The 27,539-nt window shown below is 42.7% G+C and overlaps 1 protein-coding gene across 1 annotated transcript in view; it reads right to left on the bottom strand.

Moving 5' to 3' along the window:
* MICU2 (mitochondrial calcium uptake 2) overlaps positions 1-27,539 on the bottom strand; it is an 85,413-nt gene that overhangs the window by 16,109 nt on the left and 41,765 nt on the right. The window contains exons 3-6 of the mRNA XM_060129115.1: positions 21,080-21,111; positions 20,901-20,976; positions 13,526-13,573; positions 12,501-12,583 (exon numbers count right to left, since the gene is read on the bottom strand). Of these exons, the coding sequence (XP_059985098.1) occupies positions 12,501-12,583; positions 13,526-13,573; positions 20,901-20,976; positions 21,080-21,111 (239 nt within the window). The remainder of the gene's footprint in view (positions 1-12,500; positions 12,584-13,525; positions 13,574-20,900; positions 20,977-21,079; positions 21,112-27,539) is intronic.

The raw sequence follows: 27,539 nt of genomic DNA on the forward strand, positions 1-27,539 counted from the left end.
AAACTTTCCGTTTTCCCAGCTTTACTGAGGTATACTTAATATACAGAACATTGCACACCATAATGTATACGTTTTGATGAATTTGTACCTAGGCATACACCCATGATACATCGCCACTATCGAGGTAATAAACGTATCAATCACCTCTGTTTTTGTTTGTTTGGGGTTTTTTTTGGTGGTAAGAACACTTAGCATGACACTCAGCCTCTTAACGGAGTTTCAAGTGCAGGGCACCATATTGCTAACTACACCCACTATGTTGTACAGCACAGCGCTGCCATCAACTTTCCTGTTTTTGACATGTTTTAATATTTCTCTTGAATAAATACCCAGGAGGGGAACAGTTAGATCTGTGCAACTTTACAAGAAACCGCCAAACCCTTTTCCAAAGTGAATTCTCGTTCCTTCACATCCTCACCATTTGGTGTGATCAGTTTTTTTAATTTCAGCCATTCTGTTGGAAGTACTGTACTACTTCACTGTGGTTTTAACTTGCATTTCCCTGAGAACTCACGTGGAGCACTTTTTCAAGTGCTATCTCCCATTTGTACATTTTCTCTCGTGAAGTTTCTGTTGTAGTCTTTTGCGTACTTAAAACATTTTTTTAAAACTATTAAGTTGTAAGCATTTGTTATATATTCTGGATACAAGCCTTTTGTTAGATATGTTTGGAAAATATTTTCTCTTATCCTACAATTTGCCTATTCGTTTTCTTAATAAACAGAAGTTATTAATTTTGATGATGACTACTTTATCAGGTTTTTCTTTTACGGTTACTGCTTTTAGTGCCCTAAGCAACTCTGCCTACCCTAGATTCTGAAGATATTCTCTTATATTTTTTCCCAGAAGCTTAGTGGTTTTAGTTTTTATGTTTAGATATATAATACATCTCAAATACATTTTTGTATGTGGTGTGAGGCAGAGGTTATGACTAATCTTTTTCATATATACATCCTATCCGTTTGTTCTAGTGTCATTTGTTGAAAAGACTTTTCCCATTAACTGATTTGGTGTCTTTACTGAAAATTAAGTGACCATGTAAGCGTGGACTCTTTACTATCCTCCACTATCTACTTGTCCATCCTGTGGGCAATATCACAGTGTCACTGTTACTATAGCTTTGTAGTGTCTTAAAGTCAGGTAGTGTGAGAGTCAACCAGATTTGTTCTTGTTTCTCAAGATTGATTTGAGTATTTTAGGTCCTTTGCTTTTATTTATTTATTTATTTGGGCCACGCCTCGTGGCTTGCTGGACCTCAGTTCCCCAACCAGGGGTCTTAGGCTCCCTGCAGTGGAAATGCAGAGTCCTAACCACTGGACCGCCAGGGAATTCCCAGGTCCTCTGCTTTTTTCTTTCTGTCTTTTTTTTCTTTTATAAATTTATTTATTTATTTGGCTGCGTTGGGTCCTCCTTGCTGCACGTGGGCTTTCTCTAGTTGTGGCGAGCGGGGGCTACTCTTAGTTGCAGTGCGCAGGCTTCTCCTTGCAGGGGCTTCTCTTTGTTGCGGAGCACAGGGTCTAGGTACGCGGGCTGCAGTAGTTGTGGCACGTGGGCTCAGTAGTTGTGGCTTGTGGGCTCTAGAGCGCAGGCTCAGTAGTTGCAGCGCACGGGCTTAGTTGCTCTGCAGCATGTGGGATCTTCCCAGACCTGGGCTCGAACCCTTGTCCCCTGCATTGGCAGGCGGATTCTTAACATCGCACCACCAGGCAAGTCCCAGGTCCTCTGCTTTTAAATATACACTTTAGGGACTTCCCTGGTGGCGCAGTGGTTAAGAATCTGCCTGCCAATGCAGGGGACGTGAGTTCGAGCCCTGGTCTGGGAAGACCCCACATGTCGCGGAGCAGCTAAGCCCATATGCCACAACTACTGAAGCCTGCACGCCTAGAGACCGTGCTCCGCAAAAGAGAAGCCACTGCAAGAAGCCCGCGCACTGCAACGAAGAGTAGCCCCCGCTCGCCTCAACTACCCAATGCAGCCAAAAATAAATTAACAAACATTTTAAAATCGGCTTGTTAACTTCTATAAAAAAAGACTGCTGGGATTTTGCTTGGCAAAGTTTAATCTCTAGACCAATTTGGGAAGAACTAAATCTTCTAATCCATTAACATGGTATATTCCGCCATTTACTGAGGCCTCCTTGAATTTCTACCAGCGATGTCTGAAGTTTTTGGTGTATGTTTTTTGTTAAATTTATTTCTACTTATTTTATACCATCCAAAAAGAACTGATCTTAATTTCATTTTCCAAATGTTTGCTACTAATTATATGGAAATACAATAGATTTTTCCATACTGATCTTCTATGCTTTGATTTTGTTGTTGGTTCCTTAGTCATATTATCTGTGAATAAAGTCAAATATACTTACTCCTTTCTAATATTTTTATCTCTCTATTTTCTTTTCCTGTATTGCTGTTATCTTTAGAATCTCCAGTAAACTGTTAAACAGCAGAGGTAAGAAAAGACATCCTTTGCCTTGTTCCTGATTAAGGGGAAAGCATTCAGTATTTTGTGTTGCAGCGTGACATTAAAAAAAATTTTTTTCTAAATGCCCTTTATCAGTTTGAAGAAGTTCTCTCCTATTCCTACTCTGAGTTTTACACAAAAGTGCTTATTTTGTTAGATGCTCTGTCTGCATGTTCTGATATGATCATGTTCGTTTCTCCTTTATTCTGTTAATATGATGGACTGCACTGACGGATTTTCAACCATGAAATGAATTTTGTATTCCTTGGATAAATCTCACTTGGTTGTGATGTATTATTTTACATGGTGCTTGATGTGTTTTGTTCTATCTGGTTAAGTATTTTCATACCTCTGTTCATGAGGAAAGTTGGTCTATAATTTACTTCTCCTGTTAGGTTTTTGCCAAGTTTTAGTTATCAGGGATATGTTGGTCTCATAACATGAGGGAAATGTTCCTTTTTCTTGTATTTTCTGAAAGAAACTATGCAAACTGGGCACAGTTTGACAGATTTCACCAGTGAAACCATCTGAGCCTGGACATTTCTTTGTGGGAAAGTTTTTGATAACAAACCCAATCCTTTGATACAGGACTATTTAGATTTCTACCCCACCTCTTGTTTTGGTAAGTTTTGCTTTTTTTTTTTTTTTTTTTTTTTGTGGTACGCGGGCCTCTCACTGTTGTGGCCTCTCCCGTTGCGGAGCACAGGCTCCGGACACGCAGGCTAAGCGGCCATGGCTCATGGGCCCAGCCGCTCCGTGGCACGTGGGATCTTCCCGGACTGGGGCACGAACCTGTGTCCCCTGCATCGGCAGGCGGACTCTCAACCACTGCGCCACCAGGGAAGCCCTGAGTTTTGCTTTTTTAAGGCACTTGTCCAGTCATCTGAGTTATCAGGTTAATAGTCACATACGGATCAGTTGTTCACAATATTCCATTTTTATCCTTCTGATACCTCTAGGATCTCTGGTGATTTCTCTCTTTTCATTGCTAATACTGGTAATATGGATCTCCTTTTGTTGTTTGTTTTTGCTAGATCAAGTACTGAAAATTAGTCAAAATTTATCATATAATTAAAAAAACAATAGATGTTAGTCATAAAATGATAAATTTTATAGAAAATTCAAAACATCTTTTTTATTATAAGACACTTAATAATAATAATCTTCACATAGTTATGATAAATAGTTAAAAACAAACAAACGAGAGGCTTCCCTGGTGGCGCAGTGGTTGACAGTCCGCTTGCCGATGCAAGGGACAAGGGTTCGTGCCCCAGTCCAGGAAGATCCCACATGCTGCAGAGCGGCTGGGCCCGTAAGCCATGGCCGCTGAGCCTGCGCGTCCGGAGCCTGTGCTCCGCAACGGGAGAGGCCACAACAGTGAGAGGCCCGCATACCGAAAAAAACAAAAAACAAAACAAAACAAACAAACAAACAAAACAAACAAACGAAACAAAAAAGCAAATAGGATTAGTTGGCTGAAATACGAATTTTTTAGGAGGCTTATTCCAATTTAGTGTAATTTAGAACAAGGGTCTGTCCTAAAGTCTACCCATGTGGGTTTAGTGCCACATAAAGCTTGTCCTGTCAGAGTCGTATCTAGAACATTTTGGTCTGAACTCAGGGAGAGTGTTACCCAGGTTGGTGCATGTTGAAATTACAGTGCTGTATATTTAGTTCTATAATAGCCCCATTAGAAACTATTTTGTATCCAGGTATCCTCTTAGGCCAAAAGGTCTCTCTGGTCTACCAAGATACTTTCTAAGATGGCTTGTGCATGATGCTGATTCATGATAGCAACGGACTAAGTGCCTCTCCTGCAACCATTCTAAGTGCTGGGATATAGTGATTACGGAAAGATAACATCCTCGCTGTTGTTAACTTACATTCTAATGGGCCAGAGGTAACAAACAAGTGAACAAATAAATAAGAGAATTTCAGATGGGGGAAAGGGCATTCTAGGTGGAGGTAAGAGCAAAGTCTGGCAGAAACAGGGGTGCTTTCTTAGAGAAACCAAAAAAGGTAAAGCTTTTATACATAAGTGGTAAAAGAAGCAGGAAGACACATTCAAATACAAATTCTGAATGTCTAAAAAACTACCAACAAATTGACTGACTTTATACTGATCCATACTTTCAATTTCAGGCTGAAAATGAAGAAAGTACAGAGGGTCAATCTAACTTATTTTTGCTTCCAGGATGGATCATACTATTAAATTCTGGAATAAGAACACTGTTCCAAAATCAAGAAGGATAAATTCTACTGAAGGCCTTTATATTTAATAATAACTCTAGCAGGTGTATTTAGCATGATAAAATTATAACCTGACTGCATTAAGAGCAGTCCTTCCTGCCAGTATGGAAACAATGTGAAACCAGAGGACCACCTAAGGAGAAATTTATACTAGTAAACAGACTTGTCAGTCTACCTATTTATTGTTTAAAGAAGTTGCACTGAAACCCTGGCACTCATCCCAATAGGCAGATGTACCATCCATCAAGGTAAAAATTAAATGGACTTACTATTACTGGCTTTGATCATTGCTGGCACTGTGTGTTGTTATCTGACAGAGAATGGCTTATACGCTTAGTTGCTATTTTACTTGTTCTTGGGAGAAAGAAGTAAGCGATACACTTACCAACACAGTTTGTAGATCTGGATATTAATAAGACAGGAATGTACCACAAAACACAAAAGTAATAAACTAAGGCAATTTGTATTTTAGGACATCTTTACAAGACTTTACATTAATACATTTCTTCATTACTTTTGCATTTGCTGTTCAAATCACGTTGTTATATCTATGTTTTGGGTATTAAAGTAACTCTCATTACTTTTCTAGCAACAAATAAAATGCACAGGGGAAACATTCAGATAAGCTGAAAAAAAGAACAAACCCACAAAACCCTGCCTTTTAAATATGCTTTTCTGATCTGAAAAGAACTGTTTGGTGCTTTCAATAAACTTTCAGGGCTTCCCTGGTGGCGCAGTGGTTGAGAGTCCGCCTGCTGATGCAGGGGACGTGGGTTCGTGCCCTGGTCCGGGAAGGTCCCACATGCCCCGGAGCGGCTGGGCCCGTGAGCCATGGCCGCTGAGCCTGCGCGTCCAGAGCCTGTGCTCCGCAACAGGAGAGGCCACAACAGTGAGAGGCCTGCGTACCACAAAAACAAAAACAAAAAACTTTCAAATAGAAGATGCTACAAACTTAGGTGTCCTAACACAAGGACCATGGAAATGAAATAATTATTTAAATAATTAATGTAAGCATAGTTTTTTCTCCTCTATGCTGTTATTTTATTTTTTATTTAAAAAAAAAATTATTTATTTTTGGCTGTGTTGGGTCTTCGTTGCTGTGCACAGGCTTTCTCTAGTTGCGGCGAGCGGGGGCTACTCTTCATTGCAGTGCGCAGCCTTTCTCAGCCCGGTCCTCCTCTGAATTCTCCCACATGCGAGGTAGGGTAACACTGAAGAGCGAGCTCCAGAGCTGGACATACTTAGAATCAAACCATGCGCTGCACAACAGTTTCCTCATCTGTAAGGCGGTGACTTCTCTTGTTGTGGAGCACAGCCTCTAGGCGTGCGGGCCCAGTAGTTGTGGCTCGCGGGCTCTAGAGTGCAGGCTCAGTAGTTGTGACGCATGGGCTTAGTTGCTCTGCAGCATGTGGGAACTTCCCAGACCAGGGATCGAACCCGTGTCCCCTGCACTGGCAGGCGGATTCTCAACCACTGCGCCACCAGGGAAGTCCCCTATGCTGTTATTTTAAATTGACAAACTGCATCATGCTCATGGGTTATCAAGTTTAGTGTTTTATTCCTAAGATCAGCACAAAGAACCCTTTATAGGCTTAGAAGGTTGAGCTTTATAAACTTAAACTTAAAAAAAAAATCAGTGATGTATCCTAACATTCTTTTTCTTGTTTCCTTAATTCATGGATTGGTCATCTAAGAATTTCCCAAACATTTAAGGAAAAAACTGTAGCATTTAGAAAGTGTTCTGTAAATTCAGAGTGTTCAACTATTACGTTAAAACAAGTACTTGAAAAGCTTTTGAGGCAGGTTTGCTCAACAGTTGCAGGAGCAGAGGCTGCCCACACAGAAAGGAGACTGCTGGGTGGCCCTGAGTCTCCCTGAGAAGAGGACTGAAGAAGGAAAGGGGACGAGGACGTTCAGTGTCGGTCGGGGCCACCACGTGACCGCGCTGCAGAGCACCTGAGCCTTGGCGTTGCATGTGTGACAGTGAGGTCACCAGGGGCCCCACTGTGTCCACTTCATGACGCTACCTCAGCTTTCCCGTTCTGGGGGGGCGGACAGTGGGGACAGCGCTTCTAAAACCTGGCCTCCTCTTGTGACTCCCAGGAAGGAACAGCAGAAAGTTCACCCAGGGCTGAGGGGTTACGGTTTGCGTGAACTTACACCCTTACCTAGCCCAGCCTTTCATGATTCTTAACCTCTACTTGAATAATAACGACCATCTCAAGCACATCCTTCTCCTGGACCTGAGGCAGCCTGAGGTGCTGGAATGTGAGAGGCTCCGTGACTTATGACACTGGTATTTCAGGTTCTACTTGTGTAGACAGACACATTTTCACCCTCAAGCTAACCTCAAACCAGTTTCCTTCCTTAATCATCAGACATCCCAGAAGAGCAATTTTTCTCTGCTGCCACCAACTCTGCATTTCCCATTCACATCTTCTGTTCCGCAGCCTCGGTCCCCAGTGACCTGCAAGTTTAAGGGGCTCCCCGCGGCCTCTGTGGCACCTGAGGACGCCTCAAGGAGATGGATGCTGCGTGCTCTGCCCCGAGCCACCGCCCGCACTCTGCCGTGCTTCTCCTTCTCTACCTGCTCCTTCTTTCAGCCCCTGGCTTCTCACCCTCAGCTTGGTCCCTTAAGTGAACCTGTTCTCTAGACTCTGGCTTCTCACTCTACATTCTCCGCTCTGAGGTCACACACGCTCAGGACTTAACGGTCACCTCTTCCAGGACGCTTCCTGGTCCCAGCCCCACTCGGGGTCTGCAGACAGCTGCCTGCAGGGATGTCCTACTAGTTTAGCAGGCTCACATTCCCAAGCTCAGAGTTAAGGCCTTTCTCAGCCCGGTCCTCTGAATTCTCCCACGTGCGAGGCAGGGTAACACTGAAGAAAGAGCGAGCTCCAGAGTTGGACAGACTTAGAATCAAACCATGCGCTGCACAACAGTTTCCTCATCTGTAAGGTGGGGACGCTACTACTGATTTTGTAGGCTGCTGTAAAGATCTAATAATATAGCACAGACGTCATAACCGATCCTCCAGAGAATGAGTCCTCTGTGCCCTTTGATCAGTTAGCACTATCATGACTCCTGGTCAGGCTGGCCGGAAAAAGCAGTGACCACCGTTGATTTCTTCCTCATGCTGGAGGCCGGGCCCCACAGAGCCTGCACGCAGCACCTCTTGCGGGATTTCCCACTTCTCACTCCCAGCTGAAAACTGGACGATGACAACAGCCTATGGGCCTCCTGGCCTCCAGGCTCTCCACTTCCGGTTGGTCTTTCACACTGCGGCCAGAGATGAATCTGGAACACTGACGAGCCGGCTGGTTTCCCCGACAGAGTGTGCAATTCACATCCTACGTGTCTGTGCACATTTCAACTGCACAGCTTCAACCACAGTTTCAGACAGCGGCCTATAGGTATTATTTCCCCAAGGGAACACTAACGACGGTCACTTAATCACTGTTTGTGCCAAACACAGCAATGTTATTTCTGCTTTCCTTCACCTGAATGGAACTGATTTCAAAGATAAATTTATGATGACTATCTAGTATTTCCCTTCTTTCGTGCTTTTCGAGTATTTTTAACCCAAGATCCTGAGTAAGAGCTATGTATGGTATCTGGAAATTCTTGGTTCTTTCCATTTTGTCTGTTTACAAGTACCTTCAACTTCTTGGTGGAATTCCAGGCTGCTTTCATAAAGAAGTTGGTAACTGGTTAACAGTGATAAACTTTACCCACGCTGCTTCTTGTGAAACAAACAGATTTGGTAATGTTTGTTCACAATGACCTAATGAAACACATTTTTGTTTTCAAATCCATATCTCTTACATATGACATATTTGAATACATGAAACATTCAAAAGATTCTTTAAGCAGTTAAATGGTACGGTTTTCTCCATAGATTTTCTATTACATTAAAAAATTTATTATTATTTATTTTATTTATTTATTTTTGACTGCACTGGGTCTTCGTTGGTGTGTGCAGGCTTTCCCTAGTTGCGGCGAGCGGGGGCTGCTCTTTGTTGCGGTGCGCGGTCTTCTCGTTGTGGTGGCTTCTCTTGTTGCAGAGCACGGGCTCTAGGCGCCGGGCTTCAGTAGTTGTGGCATGCGGGCTCTAGAGTGCAGGCTCAGTAGTTGTGGCGCACGGGCTTAGCTGCTCCGCGGCATGTGGGATCTTCCAGGACCAGGGCTCGAACCTGTGTCCCCTGCATTGGCAGGCGGATTCTTAAACCACTGCGCCACCAGGGAAGCCCCTCTATTACTTTTAACTTCTCCCACTTTGAGAAAATGAATTCCACAAGATCACGACCTGTTTCTCTGAACAGTACAGTGAAACCTCACGTAACTAGAGAAACACTTCAGGCAACTCCAATCCTTGGGAATCCTCCAGCTTTCTTACCTAAGCTGAAAACCCAGAAGTAAGAAAAACCTTTTCAGCATTTGAGACAACCGTCATAAAGAGCACGTAATAAAATATACTAAAGAGTTTCTAAAAATCTATAGCCTTGTATGTTCCAAAGCAGTGCTGACCAACAGTAACACAATGGAGCTACACAGTGATTCTAAATTTTTTAGTAGGGCATTAAAAAAAGTAAAAAGACAAATCTATATCACGGTGTTTAGCACATATTAACTACTTAGACAAACACTGATGAATTAATGAATACTCACATAAATGACTAACTTATGACTTTTAAAAAAAGCCTTTGAGATATGAAACAAATGGAACTCTCTTACATTGCTGGTGGGGATGCAAAATGGAACACAGATTTCGGAAAACAAACTGGCAACTTCTTACTTTATACTTAGCATATGACCCAGAAACTCCACCCCCACATATTTAGTCAAAGAAAACATATGTTCACCCAAGACCTGTGTGTGAATATTCACAGCAGCTTTATTTATAACAGCCCCAACCTGCAAACAACCAAAATGTTCAAGTGACTAGATAAACAGATCATATCCACACAATACTACTACTCAGCAATAAAAAGGAGCAAACTACTGACAAATGCAACACACAGATGAATCTGAGTCAAACAAAGAGTACATATCAATACTTTCTGATTCCATTTATACGAAACTCCAGGAAAGGAACACATCTATGCTGGAAGAAAGCAGACCACTGGCTGGTCTCCTGGGGCCAGGAGACGGGAGGAACTGAGTGTAAGGATACAGGAGGACTTTGTGGAGTGTGGAAATGTTTTAGATCTTGACTGGGCTGGTGGTGACATGAGCAAGTGGACTCTTTGAACAGGTACATCTGATTGTATATAAAGGATCCCTCATAGCCCTTTGATAAGGATCCATCCACAGGCTTTGCAAATTTAATTACTAAAATATTTGGTTTTATATATAAGAAACTATCTCAAAGATTAGAAACAAACAATATAGCAAAAAAGGTCTTCAGTAGGGAATACATTTATAAATCAGTGGGATCCTACAAAAATTAGGTTTATAAATATTTAACATCTTTAGAAGTTATCTGGAAGAGGGTGTATAGTGTATAAATCTAAGCATAAAGTAAATGACAAGAACACATATGTGAGTGGGCAGTAAAGCAGCAGGTGAAATTCTCAGTGTTGCAGCTTGAAGTGTAGCAGAAACCATTTACTGCGGCCAGTGTCTAAAAAGTTTGTTAGGTGGCGCAGTGGTTAAGAATCCACCAGCCAATGCAGGGGACACGGGTTCGAGTCCTGGTACGGGAAGATCCCACGTGCCGTGGAGCAACTAAGCCTGTGCGCCACAACTACTGAGCCTGTGCTCTAGAGCCCACGAGCCACAACTACTGAGCCCACGTGCCACAACTACTAAGCCCGTGCGCCTAGAGCCTGTGCTCTGCAACAAGAGAAGCCACTGCAATGACAAGTATGCGCGCCACAATGAAGAGGAGCCCCCGCTCGCCGCAACTAGAGAAAGCCTGTGTGCAGCAACGAAGACCCAACGCAGCCAAAAAAAAAAAAATCTGTTAATCTGGGGAGTCATTTGAAAAAACAGATACCTACATAACAAACATTTAAATTAACTTAGAGAAGTAACATCCATTTTAGAACCAAAGCCTTTTTTCTTTGGAGTGAAGCCACTGATTGAAATCACTGGTTATTTTTCTTGCCTAAGTATTTTATTTATTTATTTTTTTGCGGTACATGGGCCTCTCACTGCTGTGGCCTCTCCCGTTGCGGAGCATAGGCTCCGGACGCGCAGGCTCAGCAGCCATGGCTCACGGGGCATGTGGGATCTTCCTGGACTGGGGCACGAACCCGTGTCCCCTGCATTGGCAGGCGGACTCTCAACTGCTGCGCCACCAGGGAAGCCCTTATAAAAGATAATTTATCATCTGTAGTTTCCAGTTTCATTTTTGTTAAAGTGCAGCAAAAACTATAAAGAAACAGGTGAAATTAATATCTCAAAATTATGACTTTATCATGTACTCAATACAAGAATCAAGGTATTTTACATTCCTTTCTTTCTTCTTCAAACTCCAGTGCATATTTTACATTACAAGACACTCAGATAATGTATTTCATTGGAAATATGGGCACACGTCGTTTTATTGTGCTCTGCAGATTTTGTGTTTTTTACAAACTGAAGGTTTGTGGTAGCCCTGCATTGTCAGATGATGGTTGGCATTTGTTAGCAATAAAATATTTTTAAATTAAGGCATAGACATTGTTTTTTAAAGATATAATGCTATTCCACACTTAATAGACTACAGGATAGTAAAAACATAACTTTTATCTGCTCTGAGAAAGTAAAACATCTGTGTGACTTGCTTTATTGTGGTGGTCTGGAACCAAAGCCACAATTTCTCCAAGGTGTACCTGTCCTTGATCCATATTTAGATTTTGTAAAATTTAGAAAAGTAAATAAAAAGTAAATAAAAATTAAAAAGCAGATCCACATACTCAAGTTGTTTCAAATATACTTGAAAATCTGCCAATACCTGAAGTGAATGTCAGTTTTTAAATTTAAATTTAATTAAAATTCGGAAACTCAAGTTTCTTAGTCACAAGTTATATTTAACAGCCACATGTGGCTACTGGCTACTTGACCGAACAGTCCAAGTACGACTCGTTTTAAATATAATTTCAACAAGCCTTGTGGTCTGTCTTCCCAGTACACTGGGGACTGGGAGAAAGACACAGAGGACAGAACTGACTTATCTTCTCCATAAAGCGCTGCTCTAGATCGGGAACAGTAAGCTCTGCCTGGCATACTCCCCGCTGTTTACATGCACTGACGTACTTTTAACAGTACCATCGACTTCCTTGGAACGGAGTAAAATGTACTGCTGGCGTGTTACAGAGTTATGTCTTGGGAAATATCATTTAAACATATTTCACCTTTTCAATTATGAGCCTTCACAAATTCCTAGAGAATCTGAACCGATTTATACCTTTTGTGGCTTTTTCATTTTCCCTCCCTATTCTTCCTGAAGGCTTAAGGTTTTATTTTCCTTATTCTTTTTTTGGTGGGGGTGTATCAATAATTTTTAACCATCTATAAAGCGCTTTCTGTTGTATTATCATTTGCTGAAATCATAAAAATAAAACTCTAAAACATTGCAGATGCTTAAGTTCATTTCTCCTTTTGGAATCTCATGCTCTGTTCTGTAACTGTTTCCTCAAGGCTGTATTATAGAAAATTTAATATTTTTGAATGTATAAATGATTTCTTGACATTTCATGTGTAAGCAGTAAATATAATTTTCATTTTAATGGAAATGTAAAATTATCACACAAACATCCAGGTGTTTTATAATAAACCAAAAATAACTAGAATCTACTTACTTTAAAAAATTCCTTTTTCTCAACCATCTCATCACCATCTGCATCCAACATCTGAAATGCAACATGAAACCCAGTATGGGGTTCTGCAAGTGAAAAATGAATAATTATGTAAATGTTGGTGGAATGCAAATTACCTGAAGATCTACAGGTCTTCAAACTTGAAATAAGCAACCAGAAACAACATGAGTAAGTGCCTAAAGTAGAGGAAAAACAATCTCTTCTCAGGATAACAATTTTCAAAGGCTGATATGTTTCCGTGGTGTGCCGTTCTGCTATTAAGTGTTCTGCCCTTCAAAGCAAAATTCATTTCAGAACGTATTTCTTCCGCTCTACTAGGGGCTTTCCTATATTCTTACAGTATGTTCTCTATTTTCACATTGATTACTACTCTTTATTTCCCTTTCCCAAGAGTAGGGTTTTGTAAAAATTATTTTGAAATAATCTTAGGCTTACAGAAATACTGCAAAGCTGGTACGGTGAGTTCCCACAGGCCCCCCACCCAGCCTTCTCTCATGGCAGCATCTTGCGTAACCATAGTACCTTTACAAAAACTAAGAAATTAGCACCTTTAACTAAACTACAGACTTCATTTGGATTCCATGGTTTTTCTATTCTAGGGTCAAACACAAGGAAGCCTGTTGCATTTAATTGCTATGTCTCCTTATCTCCTCAGAGCTGTGAAAGTTTCTCAGTCTTTCCTCGATTCTCATGACCCGGACAGTTTGCAGAGAGTTACTGGCCAGGAATTTTGCAGAATGTCACGTGAGGGATTTTTAATATTCCTAAGTGAAGGCTGCGTCTGACTCTTCAGTTCAATAAGCCTTCAATTAAGGAGACAAAGTTGTGGGGAGCCTGAGTGCAGGGGAGGTGGTAATCTCACCCAACAGAATCATCCTGTAGGTACAGAACGCAAGGCACCAATAACATTTTTCACGATAAAGATATAAATACCAAACTTCCAACACCCTGTCTGGTAAGACGAGAGAATTCCACATGATCGATGAGAAAAACTGTGGAATACTTACTAGTGAGGATTGTAAGTAAGAAAAGATATTCGGTATATGAAACCAGCCCTGAAAGAGATAAAGACATCAGAAAGCAAGTTTTAGATGGTTTAGAAGTAATCATATACATACTATATGGAACCTTCACCTAATTAAAAACACATACATTGTTACTTTAAATTACCTCTCTGGTATAGCGGAAAATTTTCATAAGAGAGTTAAGTATAGTACTAATACTTCAAAAACAAGGAGACTTTTATTAGGTCACTATTACTAGAAAGGAAGGGGAATGGTCATTGGTCAGCAAGTACAAGTGTCCACTAGAGGTTTTATCTGCATGGCATTTTGTGTAATTTCACCTCAAATTTTACTATTCATAACAGCTCAAGTGAAGCAAACTTATAAATTCAGTAGAGTGACAGAGATTTGGATATACCAGAGGTCAAACCATGTTATTTAAAATGAAGGAATTAAATTTCTGTAGCAGTGACTTGATTTTAATCTATAGGTTCTCCCTGGTCTTTCTTCCCCTCAGTTTCAACTTAATTGTTGAAGAAGCCTGGTCATTTGTCCGGTAAAGTTTAAGTGTAGAAGATTTGCTAACTGCATCTTTTTGGTGTCATTTCACATGTTCCTCTAACGTCTATATTTTCTACAAACTGGTACTTACTTAGATCCAGAGCTGTGCTCAGATTCAAGTTTAGTTTTCGGCAAGAATTCTTTTTTTTTGGCCGCACTGTGCGGCATGCGGGATCTTAGTTCTCCAACCAGGGATCAAACCTGTGCCCCCTGCATTGAGAGCGCAGAGTCTTAACCACTGGACCACCAGGGAAGTCCCAAGAATTCTTAATAGATGGTGCTGCATACTTCCACCAGGAGGTCAAAATGTAAATGTTTACAGAAGATGCTAAATACCACTGAGAGATACTGATAGTGAGTTCCAGGACTTAAAAAAAGGTGAAGTCTTCCAGAGTTTAGATGACCGAAGATGTCTCAGAGGAAGTAGTTCTAAAAATGGTCTTTGTTCCTTTTTATGGTTGAGTAACTATACTCCAATAAAAATTAATTAAAAAAATGGTCTTTGAATGATAGGTGAAAACTGCAATGAAGCAGGGGTGGTATAAGTGGGAAAGCCATATGTATAGGAGAGATGAAGCTGCATATGAACACTGAAAAGCGAGTATTTGTCTGCAAGGATGTTCCTGTGGAAGAGTCAGTGGGAAGCACAGCTACCTGGTGGCTCAGAGATGAAGAAGGAAGCCTGGCAGAGGGTGACGGCAGCGGATCTGCACCATCCTGCTGTGAAGGAGGACCAGCCCCTATGGGCCCCCGGTCAGATACAGCAGAGACACACGGCCGAAAGCAGTGCAGAGCAAATGAGGCAGGTAAGGGTTTGACACCCAGGTAGTTCAGTGCTTCAGCTAACAGGCAACTTCCAGTATGTATTTAAATGCTCTTAATGACTTAACAGTTTTTTACATTAGCAATTTTTCTGTCATTTTCATCTTGGAGCAGTTGTGCTTCCCTTTAATAAAAAGCCTAGAGTAAGTCTTCAGGTATTTTTTCCTAGAAATATTCAGTGTTTATATGAAGGGAGAATAAATTAAATGTGTTTTGTCATATCTCATACCTGAGAGAAATGCTCTAACGTTAGTTGAAGGATCAAAGTATTTCATATCTTGGCAGCCTCAAAAAAGTGAACAGTTTTTTTCTGATTTTCAAAGGAATACAGCAATGTGAAAAAATGGCCAAACTGCTGGACTGAACTGGGCTTGGTGCCAAAAGGAGACCTCACTTTTCTTTTCTCGAGACATAGGTACATGTCCTGTGCAGAGGGGAACTTCTTGAAAAAGAAAATTCTTTGAAATACTGACTTAAATAAAATGCTTGAATAAACACAGTTGAGACAGTGTAAAAACAGCTCCCTACACTCTCAAGATAGATTATAGACAATACAGCTCTCCAACAGCATTCTAGGCACCTGCCTCTGAAAAGCTTTTAAAGGAAACTGACACTTCCGAATACTTATAGGAGAAACAGTTTAATACATATTTGTTGCACTGAATTGTAAAATAAATGCCGTTAAATGTCAATGTTTCAAAACTGCATGTCAAATAGGAAAGTATTTTAAATAATTTATATTAAAAAAAATTTTTTTTGGCTACACCGCACGGCATGCAGAACTTCCCTGACCAGGGACTGAACCCCCTGCAGTGGAAGCGTGGAATCTTAACCACTGGAGCACCAGAAAAGTCCCTATATTTAAAAATTTATTAAAGAATCCTTAAGGGTCACTAGAAGAGATGATTAAATTCTGTTAGTTACTATGCTTCTCTAGAAATATTTTAAATTTGGAACCGTTGAAAAATATGACTTGCTACTAACTGCAATTTTGAGAACTCTGTTCTCCAAAGAGAAATTACTACATGTATCATAAGAACACATTTATATCTTACAATATATGTTATAATTTATATTCAGTATATCCTTGAGGATGGTATTATGTTGAGAATTCTGCTCAGTTTCAAAAAATACATAATAATTATAACTTATAATTTACTTTTCTTTATAATAATGCATGGAGGTGGATTATTATTATTATTTTTTTTTTTTCTTTTTTTTTTTTTTGCGGTATGCGGGCCTCTCACTGTTGTGGCCTCTCCCGTTGTGGAGCACAGGCTCTGGACGCGCAGGCTCAGTGGCCATGGCTCACGGGCCCAGCCGCTCCGCGGCATGTGGGATCCTCCCAGACCGGGGCACGAACCCGTGTCCCCTGCATCGGCAGGCGGACTCTCAACCACTGCGCCACCAGGGAAGCCCGAGGTGGATTATTTTATTTCAAGACTATACTACCCTTTTGTTAGTTATGATGTAATATACATTTTGATAGTTCTTTTAGGTGGTAATATAGAATATTTTAAATTGTTCCAAATGTAGCTAAATTTTACATTCTTTTTTTTCAAATGACTTCATTAATATCAACAAAGGAGTATATCTGGAAAAAAGTGTATCTTGAATCTTTCCTATAAAATATTCAGTGTTTTTTCTTTAAGCTGGAATGTACATTTCAACTCACGTATTTCAGAGAAAAACTAAAAAAATAAGTCTCGTTAAGTCCTTCCTCAACATTTTTTCTTGTCCTGTAAGTTCTCTAGAGGTGGGAGAAGAGAAGATGAATTCAATAAATATTTAGAAGGCAAAATTAGAAAGATCTGTGTTTGGCTGCATATGAAGGATGGAGGGGCAAAGAGAAAGGGTTCAAAGCTATTTCCGGTTTCAATGAGCTGGGTGAAAAGTACCACCACCCAGTAAGACACAAACAAAGCCTGGGTTGAGGGCAGCTGGCGTCTGGAGAAGCGGCAGCGCTTGGGGAGGCCGCAGTGGTTCTTACTTGGCCTTTTCACTCATTCTTCTTCTGATCCCTCACCACCACGTGGCTCTGTTCTTCTGCATTTCCCTGTCAGTGGCTTAATTTCCTTGTCACCAGTAAGTTCTACCATCAAGTCTCGATTTCCTTACCAGTCCTAATTAGTGACGGCTGTTTTTAATACACCCCCGTGTGAACGGCAGGAAGTTAGGTTGAATTCTCCTCCTGCCGCTGCCCAGCGCACATTTTCATTCGTCCTCTCTCTGAAGTGGATGCTACCATGGTCTCTCTCTCCCTGCAGTCACTTCTTTCTTCTAGTTTCCCTTAAAGCCTCTCTTTCCTCTATTTCTCCTACTAATATCCTTATAGATTTGCCTAAAGGGGGAAAAAAATCAACTTTCTGCTTTGGACTTACATCTTCTGTTTATTTTTCGAACAGTCCGTCATTAAGGGCTTTCTCCCCCCTCATCCAGAAATACTGACTTTTTATTCTTTAAGAAATCTGTGTGATGCACCTGTTCATTTTGAGAATATAAGTAGTCCTCCAGTTATATAAAGAACAGGGAACGAGAACTATCGAGTGAGAAAAGTGTGTGAGTAGGCTAATGGATCTGTCTCCTATGGTTAGAAAGCGGTACGTACAGATGGAGAGACAGAGCTGGAGATACAGACGTATATGTGTCTGTTACTGAAAGTTAAAGACAGTAAATAGAAGTTACTAACCACCTTTCTCAGTACCCTCTGTATTTCCTATGGTATGGAAGCAGCATAGCTGGTAACGACACAGATTCACAACCCTCCTTCCCGAGACCAGACCGTGACTGCGGACATGGCCCGGGCCCAGCAGAACCTCTCACTGAGCAGCTCCAGGGACAACCCCGCCCCCGCCCCCCCAGCCTGTCTGAAGCACTACGACTGTAACTAACACAGTTCTGGAAGCTGCACTAACTGTCTACTTCCCCTCAGGTCGAACTGCTGCATTCAGGGCTCCACGAACCCGGAGCCCGGAAGCCTGGCCACTCCACGCTGTCATCTCCGAGCCGAGAACACGACGGTCTGCTCGCTGCTCTGAAACCTCCACTCCCGCGTCGTATAGGAGGCCTCAAAAACATTGCCCTTCACTTGCCAGGGAGCCTCCCACTTCCTTCAGTTTGTTAAATCTTGCTTTTAAACCTCGGTGTCTCCTGTGAGAACAGAGTGTCTGCCGGCTTTTCAGGGCTGACAAGTGGCTTTGCGCTCTGCCTCTGTCCACCGCGCCGCCCAGCGCGTGGCCCCTGCAGTCACTGCGGAACCTCCCGCCGTCTCCTCTCCTGCGCCCTCCGCAGGCGCCTCGGCCCCCTCTGCCCAGACGAGAGGGGTTTCTCTCATCTGACTTGTCGCCTTCTTACAGCTCCCCCACGGCAACCCGCCGTTCTCAGGACAAGGCCCACGCTCCTGGACACTCCCTCCCACGCTGCGTACGCACGGTTGAGGCTCTGCTCACCTCTCTAGCTTAGGTCCAACCGCCCTCAGTGGCCACACCCTACTTTCCAAACGGCCTCTGTCCTCTTTTGTTGACACACCTGCAGCTGGTCTGTACTTCATCCTTCCGGAACCAACCAACCTCCATGCCTCTGCTTCTCCCCGGACACTCTGCGACGCTCTCCCGAATGGCCTTCCTCAGTAAACACCTTTAACTGGTCGCCGTGTGCTGAGCCCTGCCGCACCTGCAAGCGGCTTCTCCGCTCGGGACGCCGGCACCCTTGCAGACGGCTCAAGTGGTGACTCCTCTCCCCACTGCCACGCTCATCCCAGACCTTTGCTCTTCCAACCTCTTGCAGAAACCTGTTACTCCGAGGCTGATGCCGTCGAGCTGACCACCTCCGACTTTCTTCCTGGTCACCTACCTAGCTCCCTCTCTTCAGCCTTCCGTCGCCGGAGGCCTGAGCGCCTGGTCCATCGTCCAGCACACAGGACCACACTCTACTCTCAGACCTGGGGTCTGAGACCAGACCTCTGTCACATTCACGCTGCCACTTACTCTGCTCCAGCCGGCCGATTCCACGACCGCACCCGAGGCCAAGCTCACCTGCAGCGGCTTCTCCGAACCGGAGCGCAGACCCCGGCTCTGCGCGCACGGTGGGCCCCGCTCCTGGGTTCCCAGCTCACCTGCTCCCACCCTCACTGGCCGCTCTCTCCTGAATTCCCACTTTCTTTCCATCGCTCTTCCCATCTTACATTTTTCTCTCCAAGGCTTGTTACTTAAAGACTCTCGTGTTTTTAAGTAAAACTGCTGCCCTCGACACCGTTAACCCCCTAGCCCACGACTTTTCTTCCCTGTGTTTGCCTAGTAACACCCTAACCACATGCTTCTGTGTACTTCCCGGCCTGCCCGCGGCCAGGGGAGAACCAGCTGGTGGCCACTTCAAACCTCCTACTTTCTCCACACCCTCCACTTTACGAAGGAATCAGGGCCACCCTCCAAACCCGCCTCAACTTCTCAGCCCTGCTCTGCAAACATGTGCGGTAAACACCCGCACATCATCCCTCCCCACGCGGTACAACGCAAAGCTCCCCGCTGAGGGGCGCGCCCTCCACCGAGCTCTGCACACCCCCCGCCCCCTCACACCCAGACGTGCGCTCAAAGCCCTTCGTGCAACACAGACCGCCAGGACCGGTCTCCAGCTCACACCCGCCCCGCCCCGCACCACTGTCCTCCACGCTCTGCAATCTGCCCCCAGAACCCGTCCCAGCACCGCCCCTGCCCTTGCTGACTCGCAGGAGCACCTCCCCACCGCCAGTGCTAACCACGTTCTAACCCCCTTCCTTCACGGGCCCTGCACACTGATGCTCCCTCCCTCCCAGGCTCCCGATACTCCCTCTCCCCCTCTGATGCCTCTGCCTCCTCTCCTGCACGGCACCTCCTCCTCCTCTACTCCCGTGAATGCTGGTGTCCTCTGCGCTATCTCTGAGGCTTTGTCTTCTTACTTTAGAATAATCACTTTACTTACTTATCTGGCTGCACCCCTCGGCATGCAGAACTTCCCTGCCCAGGGATCAAACCCGCACCCCCTGCAGTGGAAGCACAGAGTCTTAACCACTGGACTGCCAGGGAAGTCCTTTCTCTTCTTCTTCTTTTTTTTTTTTAAAATATTTATTTATTTGGCTGCGTCGGGTCTTAGTTGCAGCACTCGGGATCTTTTGTTGCAGCGTGCAGGCTCTTAGTTGTGGTGCGTGGGCTTAGCTGCCCTGCAGCATATGGAATCTTAGTTCCACAACCAGGCATCGAACCCGAGTCCCTTGCATTGGAAGGCGGATTCTTAACCACTGGACCACCAGGGAAGTCCCAAATCCTTTCTCTTCTCTTTTTTTTCTTTTATAAGTAAATAAATAAATTTATGTATGTATGTATTTATTTATGGCTGCATTGGGTCTTCGTTGCTATGCGTGGGCTTTCTCTAGTTGTGGCGAGCGGGGGCTACTACTCTTTGTTGTGGTGTGCAGGCTTCTCACTGTGGTGGCTTCTTTTGTTGCAGAGCACGGGCTCTAGGTGCACGGGCTTCAGTAGTTGCAGCACGCAGGCTCAGTAGTTGTGGCACACGGGCTTAGCTGCTCCGCAGCATGTGGGATCTTAGTTCCCAGACCAATTGAACCCGCGCCCCCTGCACTGGCAGGTGGATTCCAAATCATTGCACCACCAAGGAAGCCCATCTCTCCTTATTCTTTTTTTTCTCTTTTTATTTTCTCTTTTTTTTTCTTCTTTTTTTTCTCTCCTTATTCTTGATGCTCTGCCTCACCTTTCTCTCCAAGCTTACTGAAATCAATGTTTAAATAATTTTTCTGTGATTGCTCAAAGAGTTTAAAAAGTTGCTTCAAATGTAATGAGTATTTTATTATGATTTAAAAACATCTATTAAATAACACACTTATAACATTCTCTCTGCAGATTCTCTAATGTATGTTCTTCAATATGCAGCTGCAAACCTCATAACTTAATTCCTTAATAATACTTTGGTTAAATAAAACACAAGTAAAACAAATAAAAATTACCTTTATCGCCAAGGTCTCTAAAAAAAGTTGATCCACAACCAGCTCCTTTGATTCCTGCCAGTACGTCCTCAATATCCTTTGAATAAACATATTAAAATCTTTCAATTTAACTTATAATAGTTGATTTTCTATCTTAAAAAAAAAGAAAAAGAAAAAAGACCTTCACCTCCATTGCTTACCTTATTTGTCAGCCTCTTGACTAAAGTTTTACCTATAGCAAAGAAGAAATATTATTTAGTACCCATATACCTTGGTAAAATTCAATTTCCATTAAGAAGAAAATCACTTAAAAGACAAAACAAATAACTAAATATTTATAAAAAATAGAAGTCTGGCAATTTCAGCTAATATCTTTAAACAGAAGTTATGAGCCAGAGAATTCTAAGTGTAAACACAAACACTGTAGTTCTTTGTAAGACCTATGTTCACTTTCACTCACTCCCTTCCAGAAATATGGAACCTTCTAACCATCTCTCACTCATCGTAGCTGTCTAAGAGAAATAAGTGTGTGCCAAACATTATTTCTTTCTTTACATGATTATTAAAATCTGTCTCCTTTTGCTTTCATTGACTAAAAAAATACACATTCATCTTTCAGAAAGCTACCTTTTTAACCCTGAAAGGTTCTTAAGGTCACAGCTCTGCAGTCAGAGCTAAAGGCTGGTCAGGGGCTTCCCTGGTGGCGCAGTGGTTAAGAATCCGCCTGCCAATGCAGGGGACACGGGTTCAAGCCCTGGTATGGGAAGATCCCACATGCCGTGGAGCAACTAAGCCCGCGAACCACAATTACTGAGCCTGCGCTCTAGAGCCTGCGAGCCACAACTACTCAGCTCGTGTGCCACAACTACTGAAGCCCGGGCGCCTAGACGCCATGCTCCCCAACAAGAGAAGCCCGCTCGCCGCAACTAGAGAAAGCCCGCGCGCAGCAACGAAGACCCGATGCAGCCAAAAATAAATAAATAAAATAAACAAATAAATAAATAAAATAAAAGTAAAGGCTGGCCAAGATGGCTGTTCATTCTAAAGCAATGTTACTTTTAACAGTTTCCTACTGGATAACAGATTAAAATTCTTTCAGGCTTTCCGCCATCGTCTTTAGGCTGACTTCATTTTCCTCTTATCCACTGTAATTCTAAAGCAATCACCTTGCTTCTTTTGTTGAGACTTTTTCTGAAGACAGCCTCAAGCCATTTACACATCTAGAACACTGAAAAATATTTTGTTAATTTTATTTCTTACGTAAGCCATATGCATCACAAACTTCCCTTCTTGCTCTCAAAATTATCCATGAAGTTTGTTCAGTGCAATTACATGGTGTGTGAAAATTCAGGTGACAGGTTGAAAAAAAACAATACTTTTAGATGTGGCTTTTTGCAGTTTGGGATGCTTAAATTTGGATTATATATCTACTGGGGACAAATTCTATTATTTACTGTTAATAAATTATCAAGATTTTATTTTTGCTTTAATAATTAAAACATTAATTGTGAACATGACCATATAATTTTTAGAAACATCTATGACCATGTTTGTAAGCTTAGGAGTTACTGTTTTGGAAAAATTGTCACTGATAAACTATTGTTACCCAATGACAAATAACTCGATTCTAATGTTAGATGCTATTATAACATGAGATCATCAAATAGATAGAAGTTACCCGGTAATTTCATGTTGACTACAAGTTCTGCCGGATACCTGTATATGTATTTGATTATCAAAAATGGAGAATCCATGTACTAAATGAACTTGTCTTGAAAAAAATTTTTTTCAAAATGGAATATTAGAAAATGGTAAAGAAATTACCTTTGCTGATAAAAAGTCTGGGGTACCTCTGTTACAGAAAATTCATTTTTAGGTTAAAAAAAAAAAAGACAAGGCAGAGCTCCTAGGAGAACACCTTGTCTTTCTTACTTCCTTTCTCCTAAGTCAATAAACATTTCTCTGAGTAAGAGAGGAGACTGTGATGATTCCAACCCAGAACCCTCTGCTGGGGTTTCTTAGTGCGTCTCACCCAGGCTGCCTGGTTTTAGACCACTCGTTTATGGGCTCCCCAAGGAGAGAGACCAAGTATCAGATTTAAGAGGGGTGCGGTCTGGTCGGCTACACGAGGGGCATGACCTTTGTCCATCTGACAACAGTAACAACACAAAGACACATTAAATATACTTAAATATATGTATTCATTTTTGCCAGTCCTCTCCCCCCTACTTTTTAAAAAACTGAGGTAGAGTTGACGTCCAATATTAGTCTCAGACATAAAACACAGTGATTAATAATTTTGATAGGTTATACTCCATTTATAGTTATTGTAAGATATTGGTCATATTCCCTGTGCTGTAGCAGGGGTCCCCAAACCCCGGGCTGCGGACCAGCATCGGCCCCACGGCCTGTGAGGAACCAGGCCACACGGCAGGATGTGAGTGGCGGGTGAGGGTGTGAAGCTTCATCTGCTCCCCCATCGCTCGCATCACTGCCTGAACCATCCCCCCCCCGCCCCGACCCCGTCCCGGTCCGCGGAAAAACTGTCTTCCACGAAACCGGTCCCTGGTGCCAAAAGGGCTGGGGACCGCTGCTGTAGAGTATATCCTTGTAGCTTATTTTACACAGAGTAGTTTGTATCTCTTAATCCCCTATCCCTATATTGCCCCTCTCCTTCTTCTCTTTCCCCACTGGTTTTCTCTGTATCTGTGAGTCTGTCTCTTTTTTGTTACATTCATTTGTTGTATTGTTTAGATTCCACATATATGTGATAACATAGTGTTTGCCTTTCTCTGTCTGACTTGCTTCACTTAGCATAATGCCCTCTGGGTCCATCTATATTGCTGCAAATGGCAAAAATTCATTCTCTTTTATGGCTGAGTACTATTCCACTGTATGTATACACCACATCATCTTTATCCATTCATCTATTGATGGACACCTGGGTTGCTTCCGTATCTTGGCAATTGTAAATAGTGCTGCTGTGAACATCTGGATGCATGTATCTTTTCAGATGTTTTCTTTGGATACATACCGAGGAGTGGAATTGCTGGATCATATGGTAGTTCTATTTTTATTTTTTTGAGGAACCTCTATACGGTCTTCCACAGTGTCTGCATCAATTTACATTCCCACCAACAGTGTAGGAGGGTTCCCTTTTCTCCATATCCTCGCCAACATTTGTTATCTGTGTTCTTTTTGAGGACGGCCACTCTGACTGGTGTGAGGTGATACCTCATTGTAGTTTTGGTTTGCATTTCTCTGGTGATTTGCAATGTTAAGCATCTTTTCATGTGCCTGTTGGCCATCTGTATGTCTTCTCTGGAAAAATGTCTATTCAGGTCTCCTGCCCATCTTTTAATTGTGTCTTTTGTTTTCTTGAGATTGAGTTGAATGAGCTGTTTATGTATTTTGGATATTAACCCCTAATCAGCCACATTATTTGTAAATATTTTCACACACATAAGAAACGCATTCTTATTGTTTTCATAGCTATTTCATATACATTTATGCTGTCATATAAAAATAACAGAATGGGAAAAACTTAACAGCAAAAAAGGCAGATCTAGAGTTGAGGATGCCTTGCTTCACTGTGCTAGTATGAAAGGATGGAAAATACATTGTAGCTTTTCTCGGTAGGGGAAGGGATAAATCTTCAACACTATGATGGAATTTTGGCTCAAGAAGTAGAGTGTTTTAAAAGGTCTCCACCTACTCTGGAGATTCCACCACGTGGTTTTCACTGTTTACAGAGGATTTCTGAAGTTAAAAACCAGGAACAAGCACATCTTGTTACAGGCAAACAGCCATTTTAATACTTAAAGTAAGTAAAACTGCAACAATACATATTAAGTGTTGTTATAGGTCAAATAAATCTTTGCCTGTAGCCAAAATAAAGTTATTTGATAACCATAACTACAAAAACATTGGTAATAGTATCTAATTCAACTTCATTTTGCTAGAGATAAGTGGACTTTTGACACATAAAAATTACACAGTAGAGACATTTACATCATTTCACATCTTGCATAAATACATGGAACAACTTAGCATCAATATTAGAATTGGTATAAGAGCTGATTACACACTTGCTTGAATTCAGTCTCAGCTATGATGGAAATCAAGGCAGAAAATAGCACATTAGCAAAGTGACTGAGCTCCCGAATATCACTAATAAAAGTGATAACTGGAGGAAAAAAAGGAAGGCAAATTTCAGTAGTGCTATTTTCTTTCAACAAAGCATATGGCTTGTTTATTTTGCTGGAATATTTAAATAGTGAGAGCCAGAGATGACCTCTGGTTGGCATTTCTTCTAGAGGAAGACAAATGTGATGCCCTAAAATGCCTAAAACTGGCCTCCTTGCCAACTTTGATAAGTCGCTTCTTGAAATACATTTACATCTTTTTTTTTTTTTTTCGGTACGCGGGCCTCTCACTGCTGTGGCCTCTCCCGTTGCGGAGCACAGGCTCCGGACGCGCAGGCTCAGTGGCCATGGTTCACGGGCCCAGCCGCTCCGCGGCACGTGGGATCTTCCCGGACCGGGGCACGAACCCGTGTCCCCTGAATCGGCAGGCGGACTCTCAACCACTGCGCCACCAGGGAAGCCCACATTTACATCATTTTTGAATGGAAAAACGAGAAATGTGACTTTCTTTTTTGCAACCTTAAGCACTGTGAAATAATTAATAACATTATACATAATAAATAATTTAATTACAGCTTGAAAACTGATATAAAGGGGGAAATAGAAAGCTAAGAAACTAAACAATGGGGAGCGGGGAAGGTGAGGAAAAGCTTCTCCAAATGAGAGCTGCTTAAGTTAAGACCTGACAGATTAGCAGGAATTAGCCCAGAAAAGTGGGGCTGAAAGCGTTCTGGGACTAGCAGGTGAATCGGGCCTGAGATGGAAGGGCTGGAACCCTCTGCCAACACAGCAGGCCCTGCGGTGCCCCCCCACCCCCGCCATGAGGTGGAAGAGCGCCATGGTTGTGAAGGGGGTGTTACTATCTCACGACCTCTACTTTCTCTTTGAGCGGCGATCAGGTCCTTTGCTGGAGTGTGTAGGACAAAGTGTAAGGCCACGACACAGCGGAGATGCTGGTGTACAGAAATACAACCGATTTTCATACAGAGGTGCTGTGTCCTATGACCTTGACAACTCCCTTACTAGTTTAGTAGTCTTATTATTTGTGGATACTTTGAGATTTTCTACATAATCATGTCTCTGAACAAAGACAACTTCCCTTTCCCTTTTAAATCTGTAGGTCTCATTTCTTTTCCTTGCCTTTTTGCACTGGTCGCTACTTCCGGTAGCATGGTGAATACAAGCCGTGAGAGTGGACAGCCTTGCCTACTCCCTGATCTCAGAGGCAAAGCATCTAATCTTTTACTATTAAGAACGATACTAGCAACTGGCTGTAGGCCCACATGGCCTTTTAGGACCTAGCCTTCAAAGTGCCACACTGTCACATCCATGCATCTCTAGGAGTGGAAGTCGCAAAGGTCACGGAGAGGGGATACAGGTCCCACCTCTTGATGGGGGCTGACAAAGTTCTGGAAGAGCATACGGGACCAGAAATACCGTTGCAGCCATTTTTGGAAATACAACCTGCTGCAGCATCTTAACAGATTTATCCCCTCAGAGGGAATATTCTTCTCCCTTTTGTTGTTTGCTTAAGGAAATGTATCCATTTTTCTCACACCCTTTGTGAAGTCATGATTTCTCCAGCTCTCTGATGAAACTACCACATTAGATAGTCTATTACCCCAACTCTACACTAGATTGTGAATTCCATTAATATCTGTTTTATTTACCACTACATCCCCAAGGCCTAACACAGTGCCTCTTACATGAGGTGTAGCCAATAAAATTTTTAATAAAGCTGTGGATTATAACTCATCATTTCATATGTAATAACTGTTGATATACTTACTTATTAAGCTGTTTAATAAATGCTTGTGCCAGGCACTGTACCAGTCCGGGAACACGGTCGAACGAGAGACCGTGACGGGGCCGTTCGCCAGCAGAGGGGCGGCGGGCGGGGAGGCGCAGGGCACCCACAGCACGTTTACGGTTGCTGACCTGAGATGCCTCTGGCACTTCCTAGGCGAGAAGCTGGTCAGATGAGAGGTCTGGTCTGGAGACACACACGTGAAAGTCAGTGTTCAGGCACAGCTAAGTCACTGATGGGGGCAAGGTCCTCGAGGAAGAAGGCAAGGAGGAGAGAGGACGACTTGAAGATGGAAGCTTAAGAAGAACTCGTAAGGGGGGCATCAGTTTTGTCCCCAAGACTAGACCGGAGACTCTCTGAGGGTGCGTGTCACATTTATTGTTGACATTCTCCAGGATTTTCATTTTGGTGTGGAATTAAACACCAGACTGATCTGATCTGGGCTGCTCTGTGTGTCAGGTTCCCCATGTCCCCAAACACCATGGAAACCAGCTGTCCTTATGAGGGATTAAAGTTGTTCCTCGTGCCACAGCCTCCACTTGATAAAGACGCCACAGGATGAAGCTGGGACCAGAGCTCAGCGCTTCAGTGTGGACCGAGCTTGGCACTGGGGAATAAACCTTCCAGGCTAATGCTTCTTGATGCCACATTCCAAAACCGTACAAACTGTTGATAAATGACCTTTGAAATACATACAGTGAACAGTTC

This window comes from Lagenorhynchus albirostris, chromosome 18 (genome assembly GCF_949774975.1).
Source record: "Lagenorhynchus albirostris chromosome 18, mLagAlb1.1, whole genome shotgun sequence".
In the NCBI taxonomy this organism is placed as follows: Eukaryota; Metazoa; Chordata; class Mammalia; order Artiodactyla; family Delphinidae; genus Lagenorhynchus; species Lagenorhynchus albirostris.